This window comes from Pholcus phalangioides, unplaced genomic scaffold (genome assembly GCF_987345545.1).
Source record: "Pholcus phalangioides strain wild (caught in Gottingen) unplaced genomic scaffold, Ppha-v1.0 ptg000007l_1, whole genome shotgun sequence".
NCBI lineage: Eukaryota > Metazoa > Arthropoda > Arachnida > Araneae > Pholcidae > Pholcus > Pholcus phalangioides.
Genome location: NW_028301600.1, coordinates 8646978 through 8674165, shown reverse-complemented (window position 1 = coordinate 8674165; position 27188 = coordinate 8646978). Strand labels below are relative to the sequence as shown.

The following is a 27188-nucleotide window of genomic DNA, read 5'->3' as shown; positions in this document are numbered from 1 at the left end:
ATTCTTCCATATTCTATACTTACTCTTAAAGGGAGTTCGATTTATAGTCATTCGAAGTAGTTCAGCTAGTCCAGATATTCAAGAATTGATATTTTCTTAACCTGAAACTGTATTATTATTGCTTTGAATGAATCTGGTGCTCTAAATAAATTCTACAGGAATTATTTTTTTTATTGAATGGAAAATTAACAAGAATAATTAATATTTCTTAAATAGAAAAATTACAAGAATTATTTATATTTTTGTATTGAATGTAAAATTTACAAAAATTATTTACATTTTTTATTGAATGAAAAAATCACAAGAGAATTATTTATATTTCTTGAACGGAAAAATCATAAGAGTTATTTATATTCTTGAGTGTAAAAGAATTATTTATATTTATAAATACAAATAAGCACAACAGGCAAATTTCCTAACGAAGTGGCTGAAAATTTATGCTCATAAAACATATGGATGTTAAATATAACCAAAATACCCGATATAAAAGCATATATCACCAAAAAAATAACAATAACTAATAATATATCATACGAATGTAATGAGGACTGAATATTACATCTTGAATGCATCATTGGTCTGTTGTCAACCCCAATATATACTATAGTATCAATATGCCCAGGACGGATTATGTAATCCCTTGGGCTAATGCATAAATGGTGATATATATGTTTTTGTATATTGCGTCTGTATTGTATGTGTATTTTGTTTTTGTGTGTACTATTTATGATATGTTGTATATATATTTTTTTTGTGTGTGTGTAATAAATTTCAAATTTCACTGCCCATAAGAAGGATTATGGTTGTATTATCAACCATATCAAGTATGGATAGCTTCTCTATTTATCCCACTACTACGTCTATCGCACTACTTTTTGAACGTATCAATTGTGTTAGAATTCGCGACCCTCGGAGGTTAGCTATTCCATTTATTAACAACCCTATCAGTGAAAAACTTCCTGCGACACTACAACCTAGAATTGGCCCTTACTAAACGATACTGATGTCCACTTGCCAAAGCAGTTGATTGACGGTGTATTAATAAATCGTGGTACATCCTATCCATCCCAATAGAAAATTTTAAACACTTCGATCAGATTCCCAGACACCTGCGTTCCTCCAATGCAAGCATGAATTGTGAACACATGAATTCTTGAATTTAAATGAATTATTCATATTTCTTTAATTTAAATGAATTATTCATATTTCTTTAATTTAAATGAATTATTCATATTTCTTTAATTTAAATGAATTATTCATATTTCTTTAATTTAAATGAATTATTCATATTTCTTTAATTTAAATGAATTATTCATATTTCTTGAATTTAAAAGAATTATCAATATTGAGAAATTGAATTTTCTGGATGCAATGCCGAAACTGATATTTGGACAGAAAAGTGATTTTCCCCCTCGCATACCGGGCAAGTGCTCTAACCAATACACCAGAGACACACTTTTCAATTCCTTATAACACTCATTAGTTGCGTGAAGCGTTGAGTGGAGTCGTTGCAGCCTCTCTTAACTACAGCAATTTTTACCCCAGTTCACTTTTCTTTCCAAATATCAGTTTCAGCATAGCATCCAGAAAATTCAATTTCTCAATACATTTCAGGCCGAAAAAATCTCTTAATATTATCCATATTTCTTGAATTTATAAAAATTACTTATATTTCTCAAATTTAAAATAATTACTTATACTTCTCAAATTTAAAATAATTACTTATACTTCTCAAATTTAAAATAATTACTTATACTTCTCAAATTTAAAATAATTACTTATACTTCTCAAATTTAAAATAATTACTTATACTTCTCAAATTTAAAATAATTACTTATACTTCTCAAATTTAAAATAATTACTTATACTTCTCAAATTTAAAATAATTATTATTTGTTGAATTTGAAAGAATTATTCATATTTCTTGAATTTGAAAGAATTATTCATATTTCTTGAATTTAAATGAATTATTCATATTTCTCAAATTTAAAATAATTATTTATATTTCTCAAACTTTTAAATGAATTATTCATATTTCTCGAATTTAAAAGAATTTCCTTAAATTTTAAAAAATTGACATCACCTTTTTAACTTTAGTCCAACATTCCTTGCTGCAAAACGAGGTATTGTAATATAATCATTTTTCCATATTCTATACTTTCTCGAAAATTCGATTTAGAAGTAATCCAAGTAGCTTAGCTTGCCAAGATATTCAAGAATTGATATTTTCTTAACCTGAAACTTTATTATGAATGCTTTGAATGAATCTGGTAACTTCATACCTATCTTCAATGGAAAATAATGGATATATGGTTTATTCTCGAAACACTGTTTTTTGTTATCAATAAACTTATGTATTTCGATAAATGTTATTTTACTTATATCTACGAGCATTCGGATATTTCTATTTTGAAAAATTCGATTAGAAAGTCTCATACGTGTTTTTTTTGGTTATAGCTGCAGATATATGGGTATAACAGTGACCTCTACCAGAACATATCGGAAGCTATGGCCTTACAAAAAAGTCAAGGTTTGGTAGGCATTTCAGTACTGCTTCAAGTAAGTCTCATATATCTATATACGATTTTATTTGAAATTTAATTCTAATTATTTTGGAATCAACAAAAGAATTTTTGGAATGGGAAATTAACAAGAAATATTTACGTTACTTGAATAGAAAATTTACAGGAATTATTTGCATTTCTTAAATAGAAAATTTACAAGAATTATTTGTAATTCTTGAATGGAAAAATAAGAAGATGAAAATGCACAAAAACTATTTACATGTCTTAAATGAAAAATTTACAAGAATATTTTATAATTCTTAAATAGAAAACTGAGGAGATGAAAATCCACAAAAATTATTTACGTATCTTTTGAATGGAAAATTAAGGAGATGAAAATTAACAAGAATTTTTTTATTTTTTTGTCCAATGGAAAATTTACAAGAAGTATTTCTTTTATTGAATGGAATATTTACAAGAATTATTCATATTTCGTTCAGTTAGGTGATTCATCGAATCCAGAGCTTCGGATTATAACAAGTCAGCTTCATCGGATAATGCATAGAGGTAAATTATTACATTCCCCTTCTGAAATTATTACTCGTAAATTTTTTTCTTCAAATGATTCCTAGATATTTATTGCATATATATCAGTATATCATACAAAAAAAACCCATTTTCATGTTGGTTCAATAGCTTCCCTCTCGGGGGATCACGTGTTCTTTCTTCCCCTAAACTCATGTTGTTACATGATTTCTGCATTATATTTACGTGTAAGTAGGAAACATATTCATAATATTCGATTGACCAGCGATGCAAAACGATTCTTCTCAATAATACTAAAAGCGTTAGCAGAGTAAGGTTTTCTAGTATCGAAGTTTTCTGCGCTGCCCTGTCTATTAATGCATACATACATGTTACGTTCCATTTTGGCGACGTAACAGAAGACCATTGATCTCCTTGCTATCGACCAATGGTATCGCATTCCCCATGGGCCACATGGCCAAAAGTTTACTCCCTCAGCAAATGCCAAATCATCATTGATCAACGAAAGCGGGTGGCAACAGCCACTATAAGGAAAATATATATCACGCGGATGTATCACACGTTCAAGACGAAGGAGATGTCATGACATTGTTTGCGCACTTTACTCATTCCCAAGTGCAGTTTAGACTGTCAAGTCGGTGAATGCTTTAAGAAACGAGTTCAAGAACAGAAGATATATGCGAATAAATGGCCAAAGCAACATAGTTTGAGATCTTCAAACAGAATAATTACTCATATACATAATTCCTCTTTTTTACTGGGAAAATAGCATTTTACTGGCGAACCGTTCATCCTAGAGGTTGGGTCTCCCTTACCAGACGCGGGGGTTCAGGTATGTCTCGACGATTCCGAATCACCAAAAATATAAAGGACCCCCCCCCCTTTTTCCCCAATTTTATACATTTTGTGGGGTGGGGGAATCTGTATCTATTATTTCAGAATATACAGAAATGCAGGAAAATATCCATACAAAAAAATGTAAACGCATAATTGAATGTAAGTAACGTGTAACCCAAAAATTGATGGAAATTCAGCACCGAAGGTCATTTAAACTATGAGAGAAACAATTCCCGAAATTAATGAAAATTTCAGACCTGATTTTAAAAAAAAAAGAAAGAAAGAATTCTAGCACCAATGAAAATTCAGAATTAAGGCCAGAAAAATTGACGGAATTGATGAAATTCTGAATTAACGGAAGAAAAAAAAATCCAAAAAGTATTGAATAAAATTCAAAATTGATGGAAGAAAAGAGTTTCAGGTTTGATTGAAAATTCAGAATTAACAAAAGAAAATATTTCCAGAATTGATGAAAATCTGAATTAACGGAAGAAAAAAATTTTGTAATTGCAGAAAATTCAGAATCAATGCTAAAAATGATTTGAGAATTGGAGAAAAAACCTCCAATAACCTACCGTGAGTGCGACCGCACCTGTCGCACACCCTCCTCCCCAAGGGTGGCTTTGCCAAGAGGCATACTCCCAATTACAAATCGTATCCAAATAACGTGTAGAACTCAGATACGTCATTTATGTTGCAAGCGTTTGTTTAGATATTAAAATAAAATAAAATAAAATTTTTAAAGGACACCTTGTCCTCAAAAACCCAATTAGAAAGTCGTTGCCCTGTCTCCCCTGAGGCCAACAGAAAAATTCCGCGTCTCTAACTGCAATATTCACCGAGATATTTGAATTTAAAAATAATAGGAAAGGTGGGAAAGAACAGCATAAATAAGCGAAAGAAGCATAATTCGTTAGTGTTAGTTTATGCTGAGTATATAGAATATATATGGACCATGGGAAAAAGAGATATTAGACTGAGTTAGTTTCAATGTAATTCAACTGACACTACTCCGACCTATGTAGTGCCGTGTGGTGGACGTAGAATTCATTGAAACTTGGTATATACGTTATATGGGAAAAAGATAACTGTGATAAAAAAAGCACTATTTTTTCACCTCGTGGTCAAAAATTGAAATATTTTTATTGAATCTTTCTTTTCACCATGGTTCATATATCCTATTTGTCAAGTTTCATCAAAATATCTCCATCAGAATTAGGCGCTGCATACGTCTGCACTTATATTTATAACTACACAGTACAAAAATGAAAAAGTCGCCCGCTAATCTTAGCTACGTTAAAATTGTTATAGAGACTATATATAAAATGTCAATTGATACCACAGTCAAATTCAATCATTATTATTTCTATATATGCCGGAGGTAAAAGCACTATGTTCATTTTTTTCTTTTCAATATTAGAATAACGCTCTATTAATTTGTTGTACTTTCGTTACACTACACAAAGGTATAGGTCATATATGCTCAACTCAACTTGCCGAATGGAGCCCTCGGAACATTCTGATGTGGTCCGTGACCTCAAGCCCAATTTTTTTTTTAAATCACTAAATCATCTTGTCATGAAGGGACTTCACGACAATCTCTCATACAAGTATTGTTTGGCGAAACAGTGATTATCCCACATTGTCCCCTTTTACTGTGGATGCCAAGGACCTGTGGTTAGAGTGGAATAAAATTCTAATATGGAGATTCCTTCCACATTTAAAAAAATTATCCTGGTTTTTAGCTTTTAAATTTTCCATATTGTTATTTATCAGAAATTGAAAATCACGAAACATTTTGTAAGATTGGGACTCGTGACGGATTACCAAACCACTCAAATGGCCCACGAATGATTAAAAAATCATTCAAATGAACCAAGGCGAGATTCCGGATCATTCAAGTGGCACATTTCCAGATTATTTAAATTGCCCACGGTGTATTTCATTTCCAGATCACTTCAACAACCCGCGGCACCCTTTCATTTCACTAAGGGGCACGTGGCACACTTCCAGATCACTTAAATGGACCGCGATGCCACTTTGCGCCTATAAGATGAAGTCCACGGACCCTTTTACGAAAAAGTGTTCAGTTTATAGTAATGTAACATCAACCTGTTGTTTTATCATTCAAGCTCACGACCCCCTTCCCGCGAAATATTTTCGATCCCCACCCCCGAGGGGACTATGGAACTCTGGCTCAGATCCGCTGACTTGAACGGCACATTCCCAGATAACTCAAGTGTCCCGTGACACGTTTCCAAACCAATTAAGTGGTCCGTACTCTCCAAAAGTTTGAGAACCCCTTGGTATAGGACACCATGTCCTAAGGTTCTATGTAGAGCCGTCTCAAAATCGTGGTCGTCGAAGCAAAATTATGTTCTAGACCCCGTACCAAGGTGGAAGTAACAACTTGCATACTCACTGTCGAAACGCACCGTACCAGATTTCAGCATGTAGAACCCTGTGAACATGAGAGCACTCCATGACATCCCGGGATTTACCCATATGTTAATATGGCCCTGGTTCTATTTAGCATTTCTGCTAGATTCTGAAAAAAAGTCGTAATTTCTCCCAATTACATTTCATCTAAAAACTTAAATTTTTTCCATCTAAATTTTCGCAGCCCACTTATAATATTCTAGTACCGCAAGACGGACGAAAGACACTAAACTAACTCACAAAATTATTTTTATGAGTTAAAAATAAACTTTAATTAATACGCATGAGCTGGAAAACCCTTGAACTCTTAAGTTAAGAAATTTCTCTTTATATAGTTTATCCTACATCCCAAACTTTACCAAAATATTTCTAGGATATATGAATTCTTCTAAACCAACACGTAAAACAATTCTCCGTCTTTTTTTTTGGGAAAAACTCCTAAAACTTGAGGATTTTTTCTCCTTTTAGATCCTCTCTCTCATCAGAAATGTTGCGCATAATTTCCATAGCGTGTAAATTTTCACGATTATTTCATAATTTTTTCCCTCTCTCTCTTTTTCTCATAATTTTTTCTTCATTTTTATCTTCGCCTACAAATCTTAGTTTCTAGTTATTTGGGAATATACAAGTGACTTAATATGCAACCTTAGACTGATCTTACATGTAGTCTGAAGTTTTGGAATAATTAAGAAACTTTCTCAATTACGCTAAACCACAAGCTTTTAATTTCCTCTCCCAGCAAGCTAAGTTTGTGGAACATCACTAAGAGATTGTTCTCGAGATTATTTTTATTTTGTTGCGAAATGAGAAAAAGTTAATTAAAATTTATTTAACATTTTCAGAAAAATCGTGTATTATGCTAATCGTAAAAATGGGAAAACAAAAGTATCTTCTCGTTAAATCATTTGTGTTTTCCTAGTTTTTCAGCCTAAAAATTTTTTGATCATTTGAATATTCAAAACTCAAGTAGAATATTTGTTTTGTTTTTCTTCCAAGGGTCAAGCTGTTTTCAGTTTAGATCTTTGTTTTTACTCAATATCTCACATATTTTTGAAGCAAAAATATATTTTCTTCGGTTCTCTCTCCCCATATAACTTTTTTCTCATATATCTTGCCAAGTTGTTTGTTTTTCACTCTATGAAGAGGTCGCAGTTGCTGCTTATAACAGGCTAATCTCGAATAACTTATATTTTCTACTCTTTTTTCGAAAAAAATATTAACGAAAAAAATAGCGCGGGGGGGGGGGGCATAAAAAGGAATTCCGTCTGGTGCAGTATAAAAGGAAGTTTGGCCATTGGAAATAACAACCGAGATCTTGAATCAATATGTTGGCAGCATATTTTCTCGCAAAGCCCACAGCTTTTTAAATTCAAAATACTCTCCTCCGTCGGATACTAGAAGCTGAGTCTATCCCCCCCCCCCTTCTCCTCCTTTTTCCTCAGCGTCGTCACTTCGATAACAGCTGCATGTGCCAGCTCCAGGCAAATATGCAGCTTGAAAATTTTCTTTGGGCCGTGGCAGTGGTTCAGACACTTCTGTGAATTGCGAAACCAAAGAAGCGTATGAGGCTTCCAAAGTTCAAAAAACAGTATATAAACAGAAAAGAAAGCAAGCCGGTATAGTTTGAAGAGATATGAACTTTTTGCATAACTTTTTATCCTTTTTTTCTGGTTTTTTTTCATTTATTTCCCCAAATATGCTTTGTTTTATAAAGTGAGAGCTAAGGTCCAATTTTAATTCTGATTATACTAGTAAACACATTGATATACTTGCTGATAGATTCAGAACATTTCGATGTGCCAACTGTAGAAGAAATGGATAGCTATAATTTCTGATAAACGTTGACAAAAAATTTAATTTTCAAATCGTAGTTTTTTTTTAATTCAAAATTTAACACTTTCACTGAGCATGCCGAGATATCTCGCCTCTTTAAATGTCTCTTTATGGCTTATGATAATATGACGAAGACAGATTGTTTCTCATCTGAATTGAAGGGAAATACTTGCACGTGCACAATATAATGAAAAAGCATTTTTCTTGAGAAAATGCATGGCATTTTTAAAGCGGGGATAGTAAAAATAATAATACCGCTTAAGGCAGGGATACTCAAACATTTGTCACTCGCGGGTCGTTTACCCAATTCATGGTTAATCTGTGGCTCCCCAGAATAGATTGGTAGATAGTTTCTTATATAAAAAAAAACACTTAAAAGCATAAATAGGCACACAAATCAATATCTTCATCTCGCCACGACACCCCTGGCAAAGGTCGATGACGACTTTAGGAGTAGTGACGCACATTTTGAGAACGTCTAAAGTTTTTTTCGGATGTTAATTGGAGCTATTTGTCATACCTCTCCTCTCTCTCTTTCTCATGGAAATAATTTCAATTTTTCAATCAATGTAGTCTCAAGTGAATCACAGGCCCCAAGCAAGTTGATGATATAGGGTTCCTTTCCATACTAGATATTCCGGAATTTGAACTACGCTGCTATCAAATTTTGAATTTTATCTAACTAAAGGCAACTCTACGCAATATTGTTTTTTTCGGATATGATACAATCTTCAATATTTTGCTCCATTTTCCTATAATTAATAAATGAAAAAAAATCCAAAATAGCATCCATGTAATCGTATATATTTGGTATTAAGAACTCCAGCATATGACTTCTTCGTAATCTAGAAATAACACTGTCCTAGAATCTAGTACCTAGATTGTTACATTTATGTATGTATCATTTAATCAGATAGTTTCAATGAGAAGCAGCTTAATCTTTTGAAGATATTCCTTCCAAAATCATCTGCTTACGATGATAACAACGATCACCCACTTTAGGTGACGTTTGACCAGACATCGCAAGGCAATGACTACTACTGCCAGGACACGAACAATCGATATTTGTCATCCTGATCACGTTTTCAATTCGATGAGAAGTTTCCAAAGCACCATCCGACTGCCTTGTTCTGCATCTTAAGCAACTTCACTCCATGCTAGTCGGGTTCAGATGAGCTATTCCGATGTGTAGCGGAATACGCTTCCACAAAATCTATACGTGAATGTATTTCATTTTCAGTCTGTACCTGAATATATATTCAAAAATATGGAAACATTGAACTTCAGAAGTTTCGTTAATTCTTCACAGTTTATGTGTAAAATAATTGAACCTTATTGTCTACATTTCCAGCATGCATGCAGATAACATTAAACAATAATTTTGAGACTGAGAAATACTATTTACTGATACGAATATCAATGAAGTTTATCAACAAGTTTTTAAAAGCTTTTTAAAATAATACGAAAAATAATATGTAACTGACCTTTTCTATGTTAGGAATTACGCGATTCGTCTTTTTTTTTAAAGCTTTAAAGAATTTTGATTTTTTGGTATCATTGAAATCATTATATATCTTGTGTAGGTCTTATATTAAATTTTCTGACGTGTGTGAGTTGCTTGAAGTTCAGTTCAATACTAATGCAGTTGTTTCATCAAAAACTCTCCAACTTTGAAATGATATAACCTGGAAAAAATGATAGAAAGATCAGAAGATTTGAAAGAAAGAACTAAAATTTCAAATACGCTGGTTTGTGAAATTAGTAATAACTTTAGATAACTTAGTAATAACTTTAGATAACTTAGTAATAACTTTAGATAACTTAGTAATAACTTTAGATAACTTAGTAATAACTTTAGATAACTTAGTAATAACTTTAGATAACTTAGTAATAACTTTAGATAACTTAGTAATAACTTTAGATAACTTAGTAATAACTTTAGAACTTAGTAATAACTTTAGAACTTAGTAATAAACTTGACAAATAGCTGGTGTCACAGTCCTTTAAATAGTTAGTGGCATTGTCTTTCACACATTTAGATCAAATCTCACGTTGAGATGGATCCGAAATGATCCGAAGAATGAAGTTTGAAGCCACTTTCCTGCAAGAGATGATTTTATCTCATAAAACAACTGATCGAACTGAAAAAATCGTCTTCAAATGGCTCCACAGAAAGAAGTCATGAAGGAAAGCGACTGTGGTGCTATCTGTTAGTTAAACCTGTAATTACTTTTGCAAAGGTGTATTTAAAATTCAAGCCTGCCCATCATCGGTACTTGTTGCGTGTGTGTATCTATCACTATTTCCATATCATTTTAAAGTTAGTCTTTTCTGAAATACCAGGAATAAAACACTGAATGAGAGGAAAACTCGAAAAAAACGAACTTTTCAAGGATATAGATAATGGTCAATGTCCTTACGACACACGTTTCTTCATGCTTTCTTTACATTATTTTTTTCCTCAATTACAAGGTCCACGCACACAAGCAACTATTTCGAAGAAAATCTATCAAAGATTAAAATATGCTCATTTATTATACACATAATAAAAATGCAATTTCATTCCGGATTTTATTCAGAAATACCTGATTTAATAAATTCTAATGAGTCATTTAATGCTTTCGCTCAGCATATCTCCCTCTACCAATGACCTCGGTAACGATCGTATTTTCCACAGCAATGCGCTGGAGAATCTCTAATGAAGTCCAAAACGTAAAATGAAATAAAAAAATGTGAAATGCACCGAAAAATGATTTTTTTTTTCATTTTCTTTTTATTCGATTGAAAAAAAAAATGAATTTCTTTCAGTAAAACGAATCGATACTATCCAACGAGATAGCAGCGAAAATCAGGAACTTTTTTATTTTGGACGTATATACAGCAAAAAAAAAAGGAACTAAATGAGGACTGGGATCGCACACAGTGTTTCGTGACAACTAGTTAAAAAAACGAGAAAAAAAGAGTATTTTAGGTAAATAGACTGTCTATGGAGACAGTGGACAATCTCGAAGGGAGAAAAAATAAAATAAGTTAAAGAAGCGAAAGTAATATGTCAGTTTAATTTCGTTTCTTTTTTTGGTGGGAATGGACGGTCTCACCCAGAAAAGAAATATAATTACTTACGACTAAGTAACAGATTGTAACTTCCTCACTTCCAGAATGGTGGCAAAAGACTGGAAAATGTAATCTGATTTGCAAGCTAACCGTTTGTACTCGCAGGCGAAATATACTGCAAGTGCCAGCTGGCGCGATCCTAAGACTGCAGCCAGTGACGTAGAAAACATGGTCTTTATCCTGACTCCTGTTGTTTTGTCAACGGCCCAAGAAAATATTAAAGCCCTATACCCCATGCTACGTGATTCTTTTTTTTATCCTTAATGCAAGTCGAGATTTCTCTTGTGGTTGTTACAGTACCGAAAAACCGATATCTTTCCTGCTTGCTCACTTGCTAAAACTTTACTGAACTAGATTAATATAATACGATCGAGTTTATCATTTTAAAGCTGAACATGAATGGAATAATGGCCCAGAATTACTTCTTCTGTCAGACTTTTCGAGTACTGTGTCTAGGTACATGACTTTGTCTACATGCAACAATTACGATAACAGTGTAAAAGCTAATAACTTGCTCAATATTTGTCAGGAAAATGTCAGTAAAGAATTAATTCTAGCATTGTGTAATACATAGTAGAGAGGATGTACGACGGGAAAACCGTGTACCAGATGGCGAGGGATGTCTTCGCTTATCAAGCGGAGAGAAGGCGAACATAAAGTCCAGCATGCGGCAAATTATTAACCCGAGCGAAACATCTTCGCAGATGAACGCCTTGCTGAATAATTAATTACATTAAATAGCTTTCTAATCAACACTAGGTTGCCAGCTCCCGAACAAAATAAGCATCGCAGGTCACTAAAGCGTGAATAATGCAATGAAGGCATAATAATGCAACATGGTGGCGAGCTTTGAGACATACATATAGAGAGAGAATGGCGTTCTGCAGTTTAGTTAAGAAGAGCTTTGGCCACTACTATAAACTGGCTGGCGGAGCTTAAACAGAAACAGAAGCGGAACCACCATGTTTAGAGCACTAAATTAAGACGCGAAATGATACAGTTTAATGCGGATCAACTATTTAAGCGATCTTAGTATGAAGTACAGAATCAACCCTTTGCCGCTGTCTTTTATATACTTGCTTCAGTTAAAATATTAGCTATGCAAATACAAATATTTCGAAACATCTCCTTGAATATTATGATTGTATGTGTTATATTCCATAACTAAGGCATAATAATTATTTGGAGCATAAAAAATGCATTGCTACTTTTGTAATTTTCATTACTTTTCTATATAGTTCAACTAAATCTTCTTTTAGGGGCCTCCTACCTTTTAACATGGTAAAAAGCTTTCATATGTGAAAATATTATTAAAAAAACGATTGATTTATTTCAAATTTTCACCACATATGTTTAATTGTATATGCTATCCTGTGTGTGCTATAATAAAATTTTACATATCTCCAATACATAATTGTTTTGCAAATTTTCAAAAATATACATTAATATATATTAACAGCTTGCGCGCATGATAGAATTGCATGAAATCGATGTAATTGAAAATGATTCAAAATAAAGGAAACTCATCAGTTCATAAAATGATGAAAAATATTTAGATTTTACCGTCCCAATTTTATTCAAAATGGAACTTTTTAACTTTTTTAAAAATTCTATAAGCCAAGTTTTTTTGAATGAATGGATTTCAAATTTTTTTCGTCGTTTTATAAAGTACGCAGCTTCCTTTATTTTGAATTAATTTTTATTCAATTTTATTGATGTTATGTTATTTTATCATAACATCAATAAGAGTGTGGGGTCGCGCAAGTTGTTTTTTAATGCACTTTTTTGAAAATTTAAAAAATAATGAATATTGGAGATATGTAAACTTTGTACTGGCATAGGATGTCCTACCCAATCAGGCATGTGTGGCAAAAAATAGAAATAAATCAATGAATAAATAATATCTTTAATAATACACTTTTTTGCAAAAAAACAAAGTCACGATAAAGAAAGTGACTGTTTTTATTGAAATTAAATGTGTAAAGCTCATACATAGATGATGAAATGTGATTGAAAATTCGAAGTCGTAAGATTCATCAATGGCTAGCAATTGCGCATTGAATGTTAAAATCAGTAATTGGCAAACCCCCCCCCCCCCGTCGGCAATGCATGCTTGTATACGTCGATGAAAGGAGTGATAAAGATTCCTAATCTCATCTCGCGATACATTCTTCCAAGCATTCATCAATTGTTACTCCAGATCTGCGACATTTTGGGGTGTCCGAATCTCGAGACCTACCATGTTCGATTGGTGAAAGGTCCGGTGACCTTGATGCCCAAGGAAGAGTATAAACAGCACGGAGGCAGTCCAGAGATATGCGAGCCGTATGGGGCCTGTCATTATCTTGTTGAAAATTTCTCCAGAATGACGTGCCATAAAGGGTAACGCAACCGACCACAGAATGTCATCAGCATATCGTTGAGCTGTTAAAGTTGTACGCAGGATGACTAGAGGCGACCTGTTATCGTAAGAGATAGCACCCTACTCCATCACACCAGGTATAATGGCTGCATGCCTCTGTAAAACAAAGGCTGATTGGGACCACTGCCCCCGACTCCCTCCACACACGGGTTCGATGGTCATCTGCTCGAAGACTGAAACGGGATTCATCACTGAACACTATGTAATGCCAGTCTGCTGTTGGCAGTCATGATGATCGACAACGACACCACTTTAGACGACTCTGCGCCGATATTGTGGGGTTAAAGGCAGCTGTGAGCGTAACCCTGCCTCAGCAAACCACCATCTCACGGCGCTTGGCTGAGGCGGGGTTACGCTCACTCTTCTATACTACCCGTGGTACCTTGGAAGAGTCTGCATAGCGGGCAATGATGCCGTTGGGGCAGTTTGTCCGGTCTTGCCTCACATTCACACACCTTGGCCTGCCAGAGCCTTCATTCCGCTGATGAGTTCCGAGCAGCAACCTTTGCTGCTAGCACCTTTGCACGGCCGTGTCCGTAGGGTGTAGGTGGCGGCCTATTGCTTGGTATGACCAGCCAGTACATGCATCCCGACTATGCGACCACGTTCAAAGTCGTCCAATTGGCTATAAGGTCTTCGACAACGTCGTAACGACATTATTGGTTATGTCTCTCCAGGTAACTGCAACGCCGACAACGTGAAAAGGTAAACTAGCTGCGATTGTTACCTGTTTTATTCTATGCTAGTTGAGCAGTAGAAATGTGCGCTATGACTGAAGTTAAAAGTTAACATTCATTGGCCTTGAAAATTCAATCATTTGCACACTTGGCATAAAGGTATTTGCATGCGAAATTTCGAGATGGTCGGATTATTTTTAGGCGTGCTTCTTTTTTTTTTTTTTTTTTTTTTTTTTTTTTTTTTTTTTTTTTTTTTTTTTTTTTTTTTTTTTGCAAAAGAGTGTATTTCCACGTAAAAACGATTTTTTACCAAGTTAAAACGACACCCCTTAATCAATTGTACCAGGACTATTGGTCAAGTAAATAAATATTCACACATAAGATGACGTTGATTTATATCATTCATTTTTAATTTCAGTTCGAACTTTTTAGCAAAAAGCGCTAAATTTCGATTCTTCTGCGCAAGTTTATACATGGATCGATAATATAAAATATCAATACAGCACTAAAATGACGATATGACCCGTACTTTCCAGGACATTCCCGTAGTTTAGACTATCCCGCCTTTTTCATAGAAATGACCCATTTTTAACATATTTTCAACGAAGTGTCCACTTATTATTTTTTACTGATATCGAAGATTGAAATTAATTGAGTGACTTATATAAATTATATTATAATAATTATGACTATAAACATGAACATTCACAACATTAACAACACATACATTTAACGTAGATATAGATGTAAGGATAAGTAAGATGTTAAAGATGATAAAATAAGATGTTACTATTCCAGCTTACAACACATTGAAAAAAGAGATTTTCTGGATGTTAAGTGCCGAGATAAAGGAAAGCTGTTAGTCCCCACCGAGAATCAAACCTGTATCTCCTTGCAGTCCGGCCGCAGTGACGGGAGTTGTGTCACTGGTGCAGTGGATAGCGTGCTTGATCGGATTGCAAGGAAGCTGGGGTTCGATTCCCGGTGGAGACAAGCCACTTTTCTATCCGAAACTCTTCCCGGCAAAAAAAAATAAAGTAAATCTATTCGTCGTGTCAAACGTTTTCTTCGTAGAATTTATTTTAATCCACTATGATTTGTGCAGTAGTGCCTCATTTCACGCAATTGGTGGTTTTTTGGTGATTTTAGCAAAAACTTTTGCTTACCTTCGGCATCATTTTTGGTGACAACTGGCAAATTCCCGTACTTTTCTCAAGAAATATGATTAACCTAGACATGAGCATAATACACGAAACAGTTATTGCTTCAAATATTATTCGCATCATTTCACATTTTTATCAAAATCAGAACTTGCGGCCAAATTTTTGTTATTTCTAATAATTGTTATTTTTAAACAACCTAGTTATTTTTATGGAGTCATTATTCGTTTGGAGTTCATTATTATTCTCCGATAATCGATAGAATGTCTTCACTTGTCGCACCTTAAAAAAACAAATATGAACGGATAAAAATGTAAACAGAGGCTAAATAAAATTATTCAACGCAAGAATGATAACTTAGATCCTCGTTAGAATTTTAAAAGACATCTTAATGCTTTCTGTCAGCGGATGCTGGTAAAATAAAAAGTATTTAATTCTCATTTATCATGTTTATTTCGAGTTGTATATGAGGATCGTATTGTTGAAAACCTTTCATTGCCTTGTTGCATAGATCCCGACTGACGTCAATGCAGGCATAAGCCTTCCTCATTATACTCTGACAGTTTTGTTTGTTTGCCTGCTTTTTTTTCAACATTATGCGAATGATATATTGTCTTCGAGAAACAAAATCACATCTTATAAGTTTAGCGGTTTCTCCCTTTAAAACATTTGTATTCATATCTATTCCATATGTATTATTTTCCTCTTATGGAACATTTCGTGATTCCATCCAGATGGATTTTCTTTTCACATATGTGACATTTATGTGAAAGTAACCTTTCATTTAAAAACGTATAAGGAAAACGTGAGAGAAAGGAGAGATTTATCATTTTTGAAACTATTTTATTATATGTATGAGAAATAATTAACATAAACAACTGCTTTTATATACATTTTTACAGCGTTCAGGTATGGTGTCGTTCCCCCTCATACCAGAAGCATGAATGTGAAAATTTTCACTTTCTGGGTTCATCAGCTTTGGATCCCTTATTTTGCTATTTAAGTTTTACCAGAAACGCAAATGCTTAACTCCTATTAGAACGCATGTTACAAAGCATTTTAGGAAAATGCCACTCATAGAGCATTATGGTTAGAGTAAACATTCAAATGTCATTTCCTACATTTTGGAAATTCGCACATTCCCGCCAAATTCAGTTTTGACTCCGCAACTCGACAGCACTGTCGCTTGGAACATGTATTTGTGTGTGTGTTACTTATTTCACAAACTTTACATTAAATCGGCTGAATCACTATTGGGTAGGAGTGAAGACTAGTCAACAGCAAAATATTAAAAAAAAAAAAAATCATCGCTGTCATGTCCCAAATCCATAAAAAAATGTGATCCGGAATTTCACGCGAGGCTTGTACAATTTCGGGTCTTCGTTCATTTTGAAAAAAGTCACGCCATACGAGAAATAGATCAACACAACACAAATATACATTCATATACATGACATGGCAATTTGAGGATTGATAAGAGCACCAACTGAACACGTAGTATTTAACACCATATGCACATTTAACGCTATAGATACACCGAAACAACGCTCCTCTTCTGGGATGAAACGTCCATGTTCTCGGCTTTTTATTGTAAACTGATTTCCACACACACAAATAATTGATTAAAATCAATAAAAATTCTTAACATCATGTTTCATAAATCTTTTTTTTAACAGGAAAAAGTCGAAAAAGAGTTGATACCCATTAAAATTTGTGCGAGAAAATTCGAGATAACAGAACACTTTCAACCCTCTCACCGGCTGAAAATCGGAAGAAAACCTCACTTTGTAAAAATAGATACGGTATTTTATAGAGGGTTTAGTGATTTCCACTATGCCGGTTAAAGTGTTAACTGATTCTCAATATTTTAAAAATTTCCGCATATTTTCCCCTCGATTTCTTTTTCTTAAAATTTCTTGCAACAAAAAATTAAAAATCTGTGATTGAACGGCCTTGACCTCGCAATGAAATAAGTTGAGTTGACTAAATATGCTGCATGTATATCGTAAATCGAATAAATACATGGATTCATTCTGTAATGAATTCAAGTAGATATTTTGGGGACATCCTGTTGATTGATATTATGTTAATTCTTTTTTTCTCAGTAGTCTTTTTTAAGAAAACAAAATCATCATACACCCTTTTTATTGGCCGATGCACACACAAACATACAGGGTGTTCCAGAACTCTACCTCTAAAATGAGAGGGATGATAGGGCACATTTTTTCCGATAGAATCCAGGGTCACAGCCCACTTATTAGAGGGATACCTCCATTATTCCTTTTCAGTAGTCGCCAAAATATGGCAACCTTTCTCACATTCTACAGGGAAATTCCATACATGGTTTGAGAGGAAGGGAAGACTCCTCGCCTTCTTTAAATTAATCCTTTAATTAAAATAAAGGAGGGCAATTTAAAAGAGTGTGGGGTTCATCTGTTACACATTTTGAGACAAATCGAATCATGCTACACTGGTTTTCATCGCTCTTCCTGTCTGGGCAACAGGCTCGCTACCCGTATTCGTAGCAAAGATTTTTTACGCTTTGTATCATGGGTTTTGTAACGCAAAACGACAACATTGGTATGGTCTGTTAGCTATTCCAAAAACAGATCCGGTGATACCAATTTCATTATGTTCGTACCTACCACGCAAAAGGCAGCACTGAAAAATCAACAACACTCAGAATCAATACGCCCTCAGACTGTTAAGCACAAACACCAACATTTCCAGCACAACTCAATCTGTAGTTACTTATATAAATGTAGTGGATAGACGAGAATAATGTATTTTCGGATAATCAGCATGGGTTCAGGAAGGGGAAGTCATGTGTAACTAACCTCCTTTGCTTCTATGATTACGTGACTAAGGCTTTGGGTAAGAGCAAAAATGTCGACGTTGTTTACCTTGATTTCCAGAAGGCATTCAATCGGGTCCAACATGGCAAACTCTTGAAGCGTTTACACGAGATTGGAATAGGGGGCAACTTGCTGAATTGGATAGAATCGTGGTTAAGAGATAGGTCGCAACGAGTTATGGTGAACGGGGAATTCTCTGGTTGGACAGACGTCACAAGTGGAGTTCCTCCGGGAAGAATCCTTGGCCCCATACTTTTTTCACTTTTTATCGACAAACTCGATCAAGGTATCGATGGGATTACTAGCAAATTCGCAGATGATGTGAAGCTAATGGGGGTAATCGGGAATGAAAGCGATAGGGAGTTGCTCCAGGCCAACTTAAACAGGATTGCAGCATGGGCAAATGAATGGAGCATGACGTTTAGCGTAGATAAGTGCATGGTCGCTCATTTTGGTTCGAACAACCGACGTTTCTCTTACGAGTTGAATGGTATCACTATCCCGCATGCAACTAGGGTCACCGATTTGGGAATTCTTATTGACGAGCGACTTAGGTTTTCTGAACATTGTGCAGCGGTGGTCAAAAAAGAAAACAGAATGCTTGATTTCATATTCAAAAAGGTCTCTTCGCGTTCTCCTAAAGTCATTCTTCCGCTTTTCCAAAGCTTTCCTGTTCGTCCTGGACTGAAGTATGCTGTAAAGTTTTGGAGACCATACCTACAGAGGGACATAGACTTGGTTAAAGGGGTGCAGAGAGCGTGTCCTTATTGGCACACAGGGCTTGAATTATGAAGAGAGACTTCATTTTTTTAATATGTTTAAATTGGATGGACGCAGATGTCGGGGAGATATGATCGAAGTGTTCAAAATTTTCAACGGTATGGATAGGATGGACCATGAACTTTTAGTACACCGCCAATCGACTGCTTTCACAAGGGGACACCAGTATCGATTGGTGAGGGACAATGCAAGGCTATGGTGTCGCAGGGAATTTTTCTCTATTAGGGTTGTTAATAAATGGAATAGCTTACCCCCGGAGGTAGTAAATTGTAACACAATTGACACGTTTAAAAAGAAATACGATAAACATGTTGGGGTAAATCGAGAAGCTATCCATTCTTAGAATAAGACAACCATAAGTATTCTTTATGGGCGTTGTATAATATTTTATCATGTGTATATATTGTTTATAATTTGTGTTAATTGCATTTTTAATTGGGTTGCTGTATTTTTGAAATATATGACAACCATATTTTTATGGGCATCTTTTTATCAGCCACCTCGTTGGGCATTTTGTCTGTTGTGGCGTTGTATTTGTAGTAAATTGCTCTTGGCAATAGACCGGAGTTGTGTTCGGTTTGAAAGAAAAAGTACCTACCACGCAAAGGCAGGCACAAAGAACGTATACACGTCAAAACTTGCGATCGTGTGTATCATTTTCCTTGGCGCATACTATCGCGCCTCTCATTTTAGTGGCGGAATTCTTGAACATTCTGTACATTTTTACTAGTATGTAAATCTGTAGGAATATGTATTATATTATAAGTAATACAGTATTTTATTTTTACCAAATGTCGCTGTAATGATGAAAGTGGAAGAGAGGTATTTCAGCACACATACGTCATCTAACTGAAAATATTTTTCTTTCCGCGACTACAAGTAGTTTGGAAAATTCTAGAATTCTTTGTCTTGTGTTTACAGGACAAGAAGCTCAACTAAGATATTTGTCGTTGCGTGAGCTACTTCCAGACACGGAATACTACATGACATACGAGGGATCAACGACAATGCCTGGATGTTATGAAACTGTGACGTGGATTGTGATGAATAAGCCCATTTACATAACTAAACAGCAGGTATGGTATCTCAGAGTTTTTACTTTTTTTTCTGTTGTGTGTCGTTTCTTTTCTGTTCTTTATTTTCTTGCAAGTAGTAGCAAAACTAGTAGTTAGTAGTAGTAGTTCGTCGCCTTCAAAATGCCTCTCGTCTATCTCTCCGTTTTATGTGTTACTACGTGACACGAAGTAATTTTCCGGCTAATTGGCTGTGAATTAATTTCGTGATCGGAATATTTCACTGCACCGAAAACTTTGTCATTGTGTTTAATAATTAATGGGACGTCTGACTAGCAAAATACTCGATGTTGCAAAGTTGATGAGTTCTTTATTCTCTCACGACTTATCAACGAAAGGTGATTATAAGCGTAGCAATGACTAAAAAGAATGACTGCTTCTACTATGAATGATTAGAACAAACTTGTATTGTCCCTTTTATCATAATGGATAATTAAATTAATCTTTAGATTTTCGCGAGTTTATGACTAAAGAACCTTTTCAGATGAATCGCGATAGAAAAGCATTCAAGAGATTAACGTTGAATCTGACTATACAATATCATAATCGTTCTTTTCAATTTTAATATGATTTTTCCTAACCCTTTCACCCTTTCACTGAATTGAATCTGTAAACAATTCAAATATTTATATATTAATGAATGAATCTTCTGGAATAATATTGTTTCAATGATTCTTATGGGAAAAATTTCGAAAAGCCATAAAATATTCGGTTGCCACGAATAAAATAAATTTAAAGTCTAATATTTAAAGTCACGAATTCCGAGGGAGAAATGCGATTTCACGCTAACGTGCTTTATGGGTTGAATAAAATAGTGGAGGGATGCTTCGACGAACAAGGGCTTTGAACAATATATTTTCAAGATTTCTTAGATTTGTGACCAGAGTCAATGCGATTTCTGGAATCCTTTTTCACTTCTCAAACATTTGCTCTGTTCATTTCTTTGGTTGCTTTTCTTATCCTTCTCCAGTTGCTCACTCAATCTTCGAGCCCCTCATTGCAAAGTCGACTCAAAGAGCACATAGTCCACGACTCTTATTTTTTGTTGTCTTTTTTTCTTTACTTTTATCTCTTTTTTTTAACCCACTTCTATCCCTTTATCTTCCTTCCGAATCAAAGAGGTGTGATGGATACCCAACTGCTCCTAATCTGTACTCGTGAGAGTTTCAGAGGAACGTCTCACTACATTCAACCAGAAACACGTGTCAGCTGATAAACTCGATGCTCTTATATGTCTTCAACTGATCCAGACAGACTTTCCTTCTTTTACAGTCTTTTTTTCCACATTCTTTAATCTTTTTTTCTTCCTTTTAGTTCTTGCTTGTATTTTTTTTTCCTTATCATTATTCGTGGTAATGTTTCAATTCTTTTATCTCGTTTTTTCGACCTATTTCTGAGAAGATTCGAAGAAATTCGAATGCGTTTAAATTAGCATGAAGATTTCAGTTTTCATTTTTTATACATGTAATATGTGCATAAAATATTATATACATATATATTGCGTGGCCCGGTTTCTCGCTATTTTTCGCCTTGACCCGAAAAAGGATTTCGGGGTGCTTGTTTGTCTCGGTTTTTGCTTGCGAAAGTAAATAGAATTATTTTCAATATTTTTCTAAATTAACTTTTAGCTACGTTAGATATGATTGAAATTTATTATTTGACTTATATTATTTCTGCCATATTAATATTTTATGCAATCAAAGGGCACCAAACCCATTTTGAACAATTGTAGCCCCGTTTGCATGTGCAATATTAGGGTATAAAAGACGTTCAACTAGAGCGCTCTACTATCAAATACAAATACTAGGCCACAACAGGCAAAATGTCCAACGAGGTAGTTAAGACAACGATGCCCATAACAAATATGGATGTCATATATTTCTTGAATACAGCAACCCCTAATTAAAAATGCAATTACAATAACTAGAAATAATATATATATATATATATATATATATATATACACACACACACACATAATGAAGTAAACTGAAGAGCCAAAAAAACTGGTACAGGCATGCGTATGCAAATAAAGAGATATGGAACCAATCAGAGTATGGCGCTGCGGTCGGCAACGCCTATATAACACAACAAGTGTGTGGCATAGTTGTTAGAAATTCTCTGGTGCCGATTATCGGCACCAGAGAATTTCGATTTTTTCGATTCGTCATGGCCTGCCATTTATACCTCAACCTTAGTATCATGTTTTCCACTTGATAGAGTATTTTCATATAACTATTCTCATTATGCAATAAATAAGCATTCATTTGGTCATTTCCGCCTAACTAGTCATTAAATTCATACAAAGGCTAACTAAACCAGAATTTACCGTTTAAAACTAATTCCAAACGACATTTCTTCCGTGTCCGACCACTTACTAATCTTGGTAACTACATATATGTACAGTCGTCTAGACGCTAATTCTATCCCACAAATAGTTGTACCTATGCCAGTGAAGATGATTCAAACTCGTGCAGTCAGGGATACCAAACAAGAAATTAATTCAAAACATGTCTTTCCTGAATATAATTTTAAAATTCTTAGAAAGCCCTAGACATTGGCTTCGATTAATTTCATTTTTGAATTCTCCGATTTATTTCCATTTTGAATTTTTCAGTTTTCATATAATGCTTTCAAATTCCCTTTTTTATCATCATCAATTTTGTTTTCAAATTTATATGTGTGTGCGTGTGTGCGCGCGCGTGCTTGCTTTCTTTGTATATTTTAAAATATTAAAATATCTGTTGCAAAAGAATGAATCGAATCTTCTAAAAAACGCAGGTAAATTAGATTATGACCATATGACTCGTATTTACCTGAAATTCCTGTATTTTTTTACTTTTTTCCCCTCCCCATCCAGACTTTTTTATATAAGTATTCCATTTGTCCACGATGTTCACGTTAATTAATTATTTACAATGAATATTTTATAATTCATCTTACTTGAATATTTATCTGAAATCGCGAAATTGGATATAGATAATTTGCATGACTTCATAATGAATATTTAATTTTTTTTATGAAATAGATTCAAATTTAACGAATATTTGTTCTCTGATTTCGCTTTTGTAGCCTTGAATTTGAATGAAATTCGGTCTCCTTTTTCCTACTAATTGGCAATTCTTCGGCAATTCTCAACGGATTGGCAGTTCTTGGAGATGTGTCTAAAAGTATTTTCTTACATTGACTGCTACGATTTCTTTAATTGCCGTCCAACTACAGTAAGTTAATTCGAGCACCTGAGTGAAGTGATGGTTGCCGCCAGGTCCCATGTGTGAACCGGGAGAAGATTATACAAATACAACGCCACAACAGGCAAACTGCCCAACTAGGTGGCCGACTTAAGAACATCATGGATCCCCGAGCCATTTTTTCGAAGCCCTACCTACTACTACTACACCACACATGCACCCCGCCCACACACCCCCCGCGGAATCCCCCAACGAATCGGTACATGCGGGAATGTGCGTGTACGTGTAGTGAAACCTGACGTGAAGTTTTTTTGTTGTTTCTCTGTAATGCTTGTTATGTGTAGTGCTGCCATCTGCCACCAATTTTTCTAACTATGAGTGAAGTGTTATGATTGAATGATTTATCGTTGTAGGACTGTTGCTCTCTGTGGCGAGACTTTTTAACGGGGAGATCGGCTCGCATTTGCGCCTTGAAGGTGGGAACCACAGAAAACCAACTTCAGCCGACCGCCACTGTGGGGTTCGAACCCGGATCCTCGCATCGCGAGTCCGTCACTATAACCACTCGACCACCACAGCGGCAATGTATAACAAGATATTTTTCCTAACGAGCTTGAGGTGGCCACCAATAACCGCTTTCATTTCCAACCCGACTCGTTAACGGCAGTAAAATTGCAGTATGGCGATATGGACGGAGTTGGTGTGGGTGATACAGTAGTCATTTAATTCATACAAGAGCTACTTAAACCAGAATACACAGTTTAAAACTAATTACAAATGTCATTTCTTTCGTTTCTTACCATTAATCTAATCTTTTTAACTGCATATACATCGAGTGGCCAAAAAATTAGGAACACCCTGCTCACCACTAATATCGTGTGGGACCCCCTCTGACTTTGATGACAGCAGATATTCTTCTAAGCATGGACTCTATAAGTTGCTGAAAGTTTTGAGGAGGAATATTAACCCATGCTAACGAAACAACAGCTCTTAATTCCCTCAGATTAGAAGGTGGCGTTTCGGAGCTTTTAACACAGCTTTCAACCTCGTCCCACAAATGCTCAGTTGGGTTGCGATCAGGTGACTGAGGAGGTCATTGAAGCAACTGAAATTCTGTATCATGTTCCTCAAACCAATCTGGGATAATTCCAGCCCCGTGGGAGGGTGCATTATCCTGCTGGAAATAGCCGTCATCTTCAGGAGACATTATGGCCATAAGCGGGTGCACGTGGTCAGCAACGATGTAAAGGTAGGCGATGGCATTGGCGTGTGTTTCCAATGGAAATAAGGGACCAAGAGTACACCAGAAAAATGCTCCCCAAACCGTAACTACGCCGCCACCCGCTTGAACAGTTGTCATGTGGCATGCCGGATCCATAGCTTCGTGCTGCTTGCACCACACACGGATCCTCCCATCAACGTCATGGAAAAAAATCTTGACTCATCACAGACCAGACCACCTTTTGCATTCGTCAAGTGTCTAATTTCAGCATTCTCTAGCCCACAGAAGAAGTTTTCTTCGGTTTTGCAGCGAAGTCAAAGTGGCTTACTTTTGTTGGTCGCCGAATATTGCAACCAATTCGTTTTAAGATCCGTCTTGTAGAGCGTACGGATACGTTTCGTGATTATCCTGAGTTGTATTGCGCTGCAATTTGTTGCGTTGTAGCTCTTTTGTTTGCTGCACACATGCGTGTCAGTCGTTTGGCACCTCTTTCGTTCGCAAATGTTAGTACTTATGCCAATAAAGATTCGAACTCATGCAGTGAAAGATGCCAAACGAAAAATGAATTTAAAACATGTCTTTTCTGAAGAATTTTTTTTGCACTTCATAATTTTAAAATAAATGTTACGAGAATAAATCGAATTTTCTGAAAAACGTATGCAAAATAGATGACATTTTAAAAAAAGACAAAAAAAAAGCAAATCTCCTGAATGTGGGCAGCATTCACCTACATAACAACCAAAAAATGTCGCTTTTTGCGGGAAAAAACCTAACAGTCAACGTTGTTAAATGCAAATACCCTCTGTAACCGCGACAACCATCTCCAAATAAAAAAAAAATAAAAATATATATATAAGGTCTTTTACTTTCCCGACATTGTGTACTCTGTTTTTTATTTTCAACTTGAAATCTATGATTATTTGAAAATGGTAGAAATAGTCGAGAGAGTTAGAGAGAGAAAAAAAAGTTTTTTTATTTTACTTTATTTTTCATTTATTTATTTTTTTTTTTCATGTTTATTTACACGTCAATCTTTATTGCGTGATGGAGACGATGCCAGTAGTCCGGGAGCTCCTTCTCCTAAAAAACCAAGTATTCGGATGAATGTGAACGACTATATTTTTTTGCTTGGAAATCGTTTCAACACGAGTGAATGAAATACGTTGCGTAAAAGACAGTCCAAATTGAGGGTTTCTGGAAATAGAACGCCACTCAAACGTTTATTTTTTCCTTTAGATTAGATTTTTTCTCAGTGTGTTACGCCTTCTACACATACATAGTATGTTAGAGGGGGGTTTTTTTCCCTACCCGTTCATGTTATTTTTGACCCTAATTTCAAAGAAATATTCTGAAACTGTTCAATGAATAATATATATAATTCTACTTACTGTTATTATTTCTTAATGAAAAATATCAACTTGCGTCATTTTTATTACTGAGAATCAGAGCCATTTGGGTGTTGCCTAGGAACCCACCCATGTGTAATTGTTCTGTCCCACGGTTAAAAAAAATCCATTCATTTTGATCCCTGCGGAATTTTGTTTTTTTTTCCAGTCAAAATTGCGGTAAAGTTGTCATAGTAATTAGCTAGTTCCTACAAGAGAGAAAGGATGATTGATTTTTGAGGCATGCCTTATAAGACAAATTCACGGGGATACCAAATAAAAGAATAGAGAAAGAACAGGAAAAAAATTTGTTGTTTTTTTCACTAAAACAATTTTAAAACTAATTTTGGAATATTTTTTTACTCTTCAATACGATGGTGATTTGACATTTAAATTGTCTATTATCATTTCATCACGGGAACCTTAAAATTAAAAAAAAATGCACGGGAAAAATCTATGCATTTTTTAAGCCTTTCGGTGTTCCATATTTCTTTCCTGCGACTCGATGAAGTATACAGAATGAATCGTTCAACATTTAAGAAACCCATTTTTCTCGGAATAATGAGCGTTCGCTGTAAGCGTAGACAAGCATGAAATGACATAGACTTTAAGAAAAGCTACATTAATAATGCCAATTATCCCCAATAGGTGCCATTGCATACGTTGCCAATGACTTCATTCGCATGTTGTATGAGATAAACGCGCATAAAATAAACTGCATACACATACAACGAGATTAAGAGCCACTAGAATAAATGAAAGAAATAATTGTAGAATAAACGAAAATTCCGGAATAAATTGATGAAAGTTCTGAATTATATATAATGCATCTGTATATACAGGGTGTCCTGTAAGTGCTAGCACGGCCTCTATGTCATCAACCGTGCGTCGTAGAGGTATGATTCCAATTTAAGAAATACTCAACATGTGTTCAAAAATTACCCTGTACCAGTTGTGAGAGTGAAAATACAGTGTGTAACAAAATAAAAAAACCTAAATTTTCATACGGTCCCCCGTCCTCTAACTCTCAATTAGAAAGGGCAGTTTGTTGCCCTTTCTCTCCTGATGCCAACAAAAATAATTCCATGTTTCTAAGTGAAATATTCACAGTGATATTCGTATCCGAAAACAGGAAAGACGAATTTGGAAA

The 27188-nt window shown here is 34.9% G+C and overlaps 1 protein-coding gene across 2 annotated transcripts in view; it reads left to right on the top strand.

Moving 5' to 3' along the window:
• The window catches only part of LOC149084890 (carbonic anhydrase-related protein 10-like), a 353124-nt gene that overhangs the window by 255952 nt on the left and 69984 nt on the right, over nucleotides 1–27188 (top strand). For both annotated transcript variants that reach the window (XM_089232625.1, XM_089232624.1), the window contains exons 5-7: nucleotides 2458–2559; nucleotides 3005–3071; nucleotides 20089–20243. In XM_089232625.1, coding sequence (XP_089088751.1) covers nucleotides 2458–2559; nucleotides 3005–3071; nucleotides 20089–20243 — 324 coding nt within the window. The remainder of the gene's footprint in view (nucleotides 1–2457; nucleotides 2560–3004; nucleotides 3072–20088; nucleotides 20244–27188) is intronic.